This window comes from Notamacropus eugenii, chromosome 5 (genome assembly GCF_028372415.1).
Source record: "Notamacropus eugenii isolate mMacEug1 chromosome 5, mMacEug1.pri_v2, whole genome shotgun sequence".
Classification (NCBI taxonomy): Eukaryota; Metazoa; Chordata; class Mammalia; order Diprotodontia; family Macropodidae; genus Notamacropus; species Notamacropus eugenii.
The window spans coordinates 97,465,036-97,475,337 of NC_092876.1; the positions used below are offsets into that span (position 1 = coordinate 97,465,036).

Below are 10,302 nucleotides of genomic sequence, written 5' to 3' on the forward strand. Positions count from 1 at the left end.
TTTGATTTGCATCTCTCTAACCAATAGTGATTTAGAGCATTTTTTCATATGATTATAGATAGCTTTAATTTCTTCCTCTGAAAATTGCCTGTTCATATCCTTTGACCATTTATCAATTGGGGAATGACTTGTATGATTATACATTTGGGTCAGTTCTCTATATATTCTAGAAATGAGGCCTTTATCCCCGAGCTTAGCTGTAAAAATTTTTTCCCAATTTACTACATCCCTCCAGATTTTGGTTGCATTGGGTTTGGTTGTGCAAAAACTTCTCAGTTTAATGTAATCAAAGTTATCCATTTTGCATTTCATAATGCATTCTATCTCTCCTTTAGTAAAGAATTCTTCCCTTCTCCATAGATCTGATAAATACACTATTCCTTGCTTCTCCAGTTTATTCATGGTATCAATCTTTATACCTAAATCATGTACCCATTTGGATTTTATTCTTGTGTACGGTGTCAGGTATGGGTCTATGCCTAATTTCTGCCACACTGTTATCCAGGTTTCCCAGCAATTTTTATCAAACAATGAGTTCTTATCCCAGAAGCTGGGGTCCTTGGGTTTATCAAACAGAAGGTTGCTATATTCCTTGCCTACTGCATCTTGAGTGCCAAGTCTATTCCACTTGTCTACCTCTCTGTTTCTTAGCCAATACCAAGTGGTTTTGATAATTGCTGCTTTATAGTACAGTTTAAGGTCTGGTAGCGCTAGGCCACCTTCCCAGGCATTTCTTTTCATTAGTCCCTTTGATATTCTGGACCTTTTGTTTTTCCAAATGAATTTTGATATTATTTTATCCAGCTCTCGAAAGTAATTGTCTGATAGTTTAATTGGTATGGCACTAAATAAGTATATTAATTTGGGTAGAATTGTCATTTTTATTATATTAGCACGGCCTACCCATGAACAACTAATGTTTTTCCACTTACTTAAATCTGACTTTATTTGTGCAAAAAGTGTCTTGTAATTGTGTTCATATAGTCCCTGGGTTTGTTTTGGCAGGTAGACTCCTAAGTATTTTATACTGTCTACCCTAACTTTAAATGGGATTTCTCTTTCTATCTCTTGCTGTTGAACTTTGTTGCTAATATATAGGAATGCAGAAGATTTGTGTGGGTTTATTTTGTACCCTGCAACTTTGCCAAAGTTGTCTATTAATTCAAGTAATTTTTTACTTGAATCTCTGGGATTCTCTAGGTAAATCATCATATCATCTGCAAAGAGTGATAACTTAGTTTCTTCTTTGGCTATTCTAATTCCTTGAATATCTTTATCTTGTCTAATTGCTACAGCTAACATTTCTAGTACCATATTGAATAATAGTGGTGATAATGGACAACCTTGTTTCACCCCTGATCTTATTGGGAATGCATCTAGCTTATCCCCATTGCATATAATGCTTGCTGAAGGTTTTAGATAGATACTGCTTATTATTTTATGGAAAGTTCCCTTTATTCCTACGTTCTCCAATGTTTTTAGTAGGAATGGATGTTGTATTTTGTCAAAAGCTTTTTCTGCATCTATTGAGATAATCATGTGGTTTTTGTTAGCTTTGTTGTTGATGTGATCGATAATGCTAATAGTTTTCCTAATATTGAACCAGCCCTGTAGTCCTGGTATGAATCCTACCTGATCATAATGTATTAATCTCGTGATAAGATGCTGTATTCGTTTTGCTAAAATCTTATTTAAAATTTTTGCATCTATATTCATTAGGGAAATTGGTCTATAATTTTCTTTCTCTGTTTTGTCTCTTCCTGGTTTGGGTATCAAAACCATATTTGTATCATAGAAAGAATTTGGGAGGACTCCTTCTTCCCCAATTTTCAAGAATAGTGTATGTAGTATTGGAATTAACTGTTCTTTAAATGTTTGATAGAATTCACTTGTGAATCCATCTGGCCCTGGAGATTTTTTCCTAGGGAGTTCATTGATGGCTTCTTCAATTTCTTTTTCTGAGATGGGGTTGTTTAAGTATTCAACTTCCTCTTCTGTTAATCTGGGCAATTTGTATTTTTTAAAATATTCATCCATCTCATTTAGATTGTCGAATTTGTGGGCATAAAGTTGGGCAAAGTAGTTTCTAATTATTGTTTTAATTTCCTCCTCATTGGAGGTGAGTTCACCCCTTTCATTTTTAATGTTAGTAATTTGGTTTTCTTCTTTCTTTTTTTTGATCAGATTAACCAAAGGTTTATCAATTTTATTAGTTTTTTCATAAAACCAACTATTGGTTTTATTTATTAATTCAATAGTTTTCTTTATTTCAATTTTATTAATCTCTCCTTTGGTTTTCAGTATTTCTAATTTGGTATTTACTTGGGGATTTTCAATTTGTTCTTTTTCTAGCTTTTTCAACTGCAAGCCTAAGTCATTGATCTCCTCTCTCTCTATTTTATTTATGTAAGCATTCAGAGATATAAAACTTCCCCTAATAACTGCTTTTGCAGTGTCCCATAAGTTTTGGTATGTTGTCTCACTATTGTCATTCTCTTGAATGAAGTTGTTGATTGTTTCTATGATTTCTTCTTTAACCCAATCCTTCTTTAGAATTAGATTATTTAGTTTCCAATTGATTTTTGGTTTCTCTTTCCATGGCCTTTTATTACATGTAATTTTTAATGCATTATGATCTGAAAAGGATGCATTGATTATCTCTACCTTTCTGCACTGGATTGTGAGATTTTTATGTCCTAGTACATGGTCAATTTTTGTAAATGTTCCATGTACCGCTGAGAAAAAGGTATATTCCTTTCTATTCCCATTTAATTTTCTCCAAAGATCTATCATATCTACCTTATCCAGAGTTTTATTTACCTCCTTAACCTCTTTCTTGTTTATTTTGAGGTTGGATTTATCTAGTTCAGAGAGGGGGAGGTTGAGGTCCCCCACTAGTATAGTTTTGCTATCAATTTCTTCCTTCAACTCCCCCAACCTCTCCTCTAAGAATCTGGATGCTATACCACTTGGAGCATACATGTTTAGTAATGATATTGCTTCATTGTCTATGGTGCCTTTTAGTAGGATATAGTTTCCATCCTTATCCCTTTTGATTAGATCTATTTCTGCTTTTGCTTTGTCTGAGATTAGGATTGCTACTCCTGCCTTTCTTACATGAGCTGAGGCACAATATATTCTGCTCCATCCTTTGACCTTTATCCTATGTGTATCCCCCCGTTTCAAATGTGTTTCTTGTAAGCAGCATATTGTTGGATTATGGCTTTTAATCCATTCTGCTATCCGTCTCCGTTTTATGGGAGAGTTCATCCCATTCACATTCACAGTTATGATTACAATCTGTGTATTTCCCTCCACCCTCTTTCCCACCATTTGTGCTTTTAACTCTCCCGTCTCCCTTCCCCTCCTCAATAGTATTCACTTTTCTCCCCCTCCTCCTGCAGCCTTCCCCTCCTTCTTTTAGCCCCCTCCCTTTTAGTCCCCTTTACTCTTATTGCTTCTTTCCTCCCTTTTAGCCACCCTCCCCTTTCTTCCCCCTTCCCCTCCTACTACCTATAGAGCTAGTTAGGATTATCTGCTTAAGATTATTGTTCCCTCCTTTGAACAAATCAGATGAGAGTACCTCTCAAACAATGCTCATCTCCCTCCCCTCCTTCCCTCTACTATAGTTTTGTACTTCTTCCTGTGATATAATTTGCCATTTTCTGCTTCCCCCTTTCCACACCTCCTATTACATTCCCTTCTCATACTTAAATCATATTTTTGACATGACATCATTTACTTTATGCCCGTTCCCTCTACATATATCCCTTTTATCATAATAGCTGCACAGTTCTCAAGATTAACAGGTATCATCTTCCCTTACAGGGAGGTAAACAGATTGCCCTAATTGAGTTGCAAGTTTTTGTTTTTGTTTTTTCCCCTCTGTTTACCTTTTTATGATTCTCTGGAGACCTGCATTTGAAGATCAAATTGTCTATTGAGTTCTGGTGTTTTGGTCAGGAAGCTCTGGAAATCCCTTATTTCGTTGAATGACTTTCTCCTTGCCTGAAATGTTATGCTGAACTTTGCTGGGTAGTTGATCCTTGGTTGGAGTCCCAACTCCTTTGCCTTACGGAATATTGGGTTCCAATTCTTTCGATCTTTTAATGTAGAAGCTGCAAGGTCCTGTGTGATCCTGACTGTGTGACCTTGATATTTAAATTGTTTCTTTCTGGCTGCTTGTAGTATTTTCTCCTTCACTTGATAGCTCTGGAATTTGGCAACTATATTTCTTGGGGTTTTGAGTTTGGGATCCCTTTCCGGTGGGGAACGGTGGATTCTTTCGATGACTATTTTGCCCTCTGAGTCTAGTACTTCTGGGCAGTTTTCCTTGATGATTTCCTGGAAGATATTGTCCAGACTCTTTTCTTCATCATGGGTTTCTGGCAGGCCAATAATTCTTAGATTTTCTCTCCTGGATCTATTTTCCAGGTCAGTTGTTTTTCCAATTAAATATTTTAGATTTTCTTCTATCTTTTCATTCTTTAGATTTTGTTTGACTGATTCTTGTTGCCTCATTGAGTCATTAGTTTCTACTTGCCCAATTCTAATCTTGATCGTATTGTTTTCTTCAGTTAGCTTTCGCATCTCCTTTTCCATCTGGCCAATTTTTCCCTTTAAGGAGCTATTTTCTCCATTTGATTTTTGTACTTCTTTTTCCATTCGACCAATTTTCCCAGTTAGGTTTTGGGTTTCCTTTTCCATCTGATCAATTTTCCCTATTAGGTTTTGAGTTTCCTTTTCCGTTTGATTAACTCTTCCTTTTAGGGAATTATTCTCTCCAGTTAATTTTTGAACTTCCTTTTCCATTTCTTCAATTTTCTTTTTCAGATTGATGTTCTCATCAGTGAATTCTTTTTTTATAGTTTTAAAATCATTGGCCAGTTTTTCTTTTATATCCTTCTTCAGACGTTCCAGGTAATCTAGTTGTGCTTGCGAGAAATTCATAGTCCCATCTGAGGTTTCAGATGGAAGTACAGTCTCAGCTCTGACCTCTTTGGTGTTTGTGTTTTGGTCCTTATCCCCATAGAAAGATTCTATGGTTTTTTCACTTTTCGTCTGCTTTTTCCGATTCATGATGTTGGCTGAGTGTTGTAGCTTTTGGGTCTTTCAGTCAGAAGGTACAGATCTTTTAAGTTGAGTTGATGTTTGTCTAGGCTGAAAGCAGGCTTTTTTTTTTTTTTTTTTTGTTGTTGTTGTTGTTTCCCAGATCAACCCTGGGGTTAGCTTGATAGGTGTGTGGGAGGTGTGGTCTGGTCTCAGGATATCTCCTCAGCTGGCCTGAGGCAAAGGCAAGGTCCGGGGATGGTGATCCCAGCTTCCCTATTGTCTTCCCTTTCCCCTGGAGGGCTGGGGCACGCCTAGAGGCTAATGCGTGTTCCCGCCCCTCCTGGGGCTCGTCTCCCGGGCTGAGGCTTGCTTGGGTCTCAGTGCGAATTTTCTCTGCCCTGGGTCGTCTGTCCCTCCAGATCGCCTCCACCACGGTGGGAAGAATCCCCCTTTGCCACTTTTCCAGCCTCTGGTGTTATGAGACCACCCGCCCCCTTCTGCTGTTCCCACTGATCCAGGATTGATCTGGGGAAGAATTTTATGGTTCCCTCACGGTCATGGGGGGGAGGGGAGAGCACTTACTGATCACTCCGGCATCCCAGCTCCTGGATGTTCAAGTAGTGACCCACTGAAGTCCCGTCTTTAGGCTGAAGATTTCAAAGGCTGTTGCGCTGATATCGTTGGCTCGGCCTGGCTTATCTCCTGCTCCGCTGGTCTCGCCCGCCACTCTTGGGCCCCTCGGGTCGCCTCCGCCCTGCCGCGCCGACCGCGCTGCGCTGTGCGCCGGGGTCTTACCCCCGCGGAACAGATCACTCCCGTGGACCTTCCAGTCCAGCCTGGGCTGCGAATCTGTCAAAGTCCGTCTCCCACTGGATTCTACACCTCCAAAGTCTGGTCAGACTCTCCCCCCAGAGATATCCAAAGGAGTTTTTCCAGCAGCTTAGGTGAGTCGTTGCTTTCACTCCGCCATCTTGGCTCCACCCCCCCTAAAGTCATCTTCTTACTGGACTGAAGTAGCGGTGGGATTCAGCGGTTCCTGGGTATCTGAGCAGCTTTTTTAAAGGACTGCACCAGTCACCTCCTGACATGAAGAAGGGGCTAAGAAAGGTTCCCCCAAAATTGTCTGTTTCCCCCAACCCTGGCCTGCTTGCTGAGGTAGGTGGGTATCCTACCTTGCAGTCAAAACAAAAAATGTACAAAACCTTTTGTAAAGATGGCTCCACTCACCTTTAGTACATGGAACGTGCGCACACTTGTAGATGACATGAAGTCCAGTAGACCAGAAAAATGAATAGCTCTTCTTGTGAGAGAACCCAGCAGGTATTGTATCCATTTAGAAGCCCTGAATGAAACAAGGCTGGCAAATGAAAGCCAGCTTACTGAAGTTGGAGCTGGATACACATTTTTTCTGGAGTTGATGCAGTAATGGGGAGCACTATGAAGCTGATGGAGATTCTACATTCAAAATCAATCTAGTTAAGAAGCTTGTATGCCCACAAAATTAGAGAATGACAGATTCAGGACAATTCAATCACTATTTGCAGGAAAGCACCGTGCTGCCATCATTGGTGCCTATCCTTCCACCATGATGAACTCTGAGAAAGTCTAAGAAAAATTTTACATTCATTGAGGATGAAAACAGCATCCAGCTCAACTACTGCAGTGACAGCAAATCATTTAACTTGAAAAGGCTACAAGCCAAAACTAAAGTGGAGGAAGAGTTGGTGCGTGGCTTTTTGTTTTCAGGTGATCATTCTTGCACTGCAGGCTCTGAAGCTGAGATGCAACAGAGTTTGAATCAGTTTTCTGCTGCTTATGCTAATTTTGGCTTGATAATAAAACTAAGAAAAACAAAAGGTTCTCCACCACCTAGCACCACACAATCCATACATGGAACCATTAGTTACCAGAACTGGAGAAATTTTGAATTCTATGGATAAGTTTACTTACTTTAGCAATCTAATTTCTAGGGATGTCCACATAGGTGAAGAGTTTGATTCATACATTACCAGAGCTAGCTCTGGGTTTGGCGAACTCCAAAGGAAAGTGTTGGAGAGAAGAGGTATTAGATTGCCTATCAACCGAAATAGTTGGTAGGACTCTCCAGTGTTGTGCTGATCTCATTGTTGTATGCCTGTGAAACATGAACAGTCTATCACAACTATGCCAGGACACTAAATCATTTCTATTTGAACTGCCTTAGGAAGATTCTGAAAATCACATGGCAAGACAAGATATAAAAGTACTGAGGTCCTTTTTTTTTCTTTTTTTATTGTATAATTGATTTAGTTACTTTTAGTTTTCAGCATTCACTTCCATAAGATTTTGAATTTTCTCCTCCACCCTCTCCTCTCCCTTCCCCAGGATGGTTTGCAATCTAATATAGGCTCTAGTTATACATTCATATTAAAAATATTTTCACATTAGTCATGATGTAAAGAAGAATTAAAACTAATGGGAAGGACTACAAGAAAGAAGAAATAAAGCAAAATAAGAAAAGGAGAGCAAATTGTATGCTTCCACTTGCATTCAGACGCCAAAGTTCTTTTTTTGAATATGGATACCATTTTCCACTGGGAGTCTTTTGGAGTTGTCTTAGATTCTTGCATGGCTGAGAAGGGCTAAGTCTATCAAGGTCAGTCATCACACAATGTGGCTGTTAAAGTGTACAGTGTTCTCCTGGTTCTACTCATTTCATGTAGCATCCGTTCATATAAGTCTTTCCAGGTTTTTATGAAGTCCACCTGCTCATCATTTCATATAGAACAATAGTATTCCATTACATTCATATACCACAACTTGCTCAGCTATTCCCCAATTGATGGACATTCCTTCAATTTCCAATTCTTGGCCACCACAAAAAGAGCTGCTATAAATGTTTTTGTACATTTTGTACAAAATGGGTCCTTTTCCCATTTGTATGATCTCTTTGGGATACAGTCCCTGAAGTGATATTACTGGGTCAAAGAGGATGCACAGTTTTGTAGCTCTTTGGGTAGAGTTCCAAATTGCTTTCCAGAATGTTTGTATCAGTTTACAACTCCACAAATAATGCATTAGTGTTCCAATTTCTACACATTTTTTGCAACATTTATCATTTTCCTGTTTAGTCATGTTTGCACTGAGGTCCTTTCTCCAGATGAATTACCAAGCATTCGAACTCTACTTTAGAGACTACAACTCCAGTCGAATGGCCACATTGATAGTATTTCAAACATACATTTACCAAGAACTCACACAAGGCAAGTGCTTACTTGGAGGTTACAAGAAGCAATACAAGGACATCCTGAAGGTCTCTCTGAGAAATTTTGGAATTGATTGTGAGACAATGGACACACTGGCACAGGACTGCTCAGCATGATGTTCCCAGTTCAAAGAAGACACTGTACTCTAAGAGCAAAGAAGAATTGCAGAATCTCAAAAGAAACATGAGATATGCCACTTTAGAGACATCCCCACTCCAAATATTCATATGGACCACTTTGTTCCTGAACTGTGGTATAGTCTTCTGAGCTGGAATTGTTCTGATCAGCCACAGTAGTTCAATCTGCACCTTGAATCCAATCTGATGATATTATTTTGGTCCTCTTACAGATTGAAGGACCACAACTCACTCAATACAAATACAATGTGAGATAATCCCTGCCTTCAAGGAACTTACTTTCCAACAGGATAGATAATAAGTAGAAAAGAATGGTCACCATGGAAGGGAGCTGTGGTTTGGGCAGTTTGGGGAGTGGAACATTAGGACAGTTCATTGACACACTTTTCCCAGAGGCAGTGGTTACTGTGGATTCAATTACAGTGCTCAGAGCAAGCACTGGAAAGGCAAGGAGAAGAGTGGGAGTGAGGGTGAGGGGAGATGAAGGACCCACAACATCAAGGTGGAAAATGACTGAGAGAAGAGGAGTCTGAAAGAGGGGAAAGGACTTGCTTGCAGCCCTTCACACAGGAGGGTGATGACAGAGCCAGATCCAGAAGCCAAGTCTCTCAGCTCTCAGAGTCTCTGTTCATTACAGTTCTGGGGGTGTCCTGTTACTTTAGATATTTCTGGCAGGGACCAGAATATTAAACCATCCTTTGTTGTAATCCTTTAGTAAGAACGAGTGGATTAGACCCTTCCCAATGCTAGTCCAGGGAGATACAGACTAGGACAGCAGACAGAACTATCCATCTATCCAGATGACCAGATTCTCCACCTGCCCATGAGCAGAATTCCTCAAAGAGAGCTCATCTGGCTCTCTGGCCCATCCTCCTTCTACCTCATCTGCACAGCCAATAGAGTATAAGGGCCAGGAAAACACCAGCCCAGGAGCCTGGGCTCCCTCTGCACTTGTATGTTATTACAGGCAGAGCTGAGGCTAATGCAATACTTCCATTAAGGCCATTAATAACAGCTGTTGCTTTCCTGCCCTCATTCCTAATCCTCCAGCGTCGAAAAAGCTCCCTCTCTTTCCCACTATGTAAAGTAGTCAGGAGAGAGAATGTCTTTCTCATAGAGAATCACAGGAAAGAAAGGGATTTGGCAAGACATGGGCCCATAGCAAAGAAACAGCTGATCTGGAAGTCAGACCTTCATGTGCTGGAGCTCCTCAACCACAAAAGTAAACACTCTTAATCCTGGACCTACATTGTCGTAATTTTCTTCTATTTTGTCCCTAGAACGCCAAAAACAACCATTCTCAGTGACAGGTCCCGCTCAGCTCATTCAGGTCAACCAGGGGGAAGATGTCACACTCTCCTGTAAACTCTCCCCTAAGATGGATGCTCAGGACATGACTGTGAACTGGTTCAGAAACAAGACCCTCATGTACAAGTACCCTATTGGGAAGAAGCTGGAGGAATCCCAGGGCTCTGATTTCCAGGGCAGGATGGAGCTGCCAAAATATAACAAAGCTGAGGGGAAAGTGACCTTGAGGATCCAGCAGGTCCAGGTCTCTGACTCTGGTCCATATACTTGCCAATTGCAGTCATCTGACTATCACAGTGAAGCCCACATGGAACTGCAGGTAGAAGGTAGGTCCTGTGTGGTTTATAGGTTTCTTCTGAATCTTAGATTATGAGAACTGGGAGAGATTTTCAAAAGCATTGACTCAAAACTCCCACATTTAACAAATGAGGAAAACAGGGCATTGAAGAAGGGAGGGACTTTACACAAGATCGTACAATTTAAAAATGTCTGGGCTGGGAATCAGACTCGGCTCTTCTCACCCTGAATCTGGCCATTTTCTTTTCCTTGATACTTCCCTT

The 10,302-nt window shown here is 40.2% G+C and overlaps 1 protein-coding gene across 3 annotated transcripts in view; it reads left to right on the top strand.

Annotated features, from left to right (window-relative positions):
• Positions 1 to 10,302, top strand: part of LOC140504919 (butyrophilin-like protein 8) — an 89,551-nt gene that overhangs the window by 7,706 nt on the left and 71,543 nt on the right. For all 3 annotated transcript variants that reach the window (XM_072610334.1, XM_072610333.1, XM_072610335.1), the window contains exon 4: positions 9,715 to 10,068. In XM_072610334.1, coding sequence (XP_072466435.1) covers positions 9,715 to 10,068 — 354 coding nt within the window. The remainder of the gene's footprint in view (positions 1 to 9,714; positions 10,069 to 10,302) is intronic.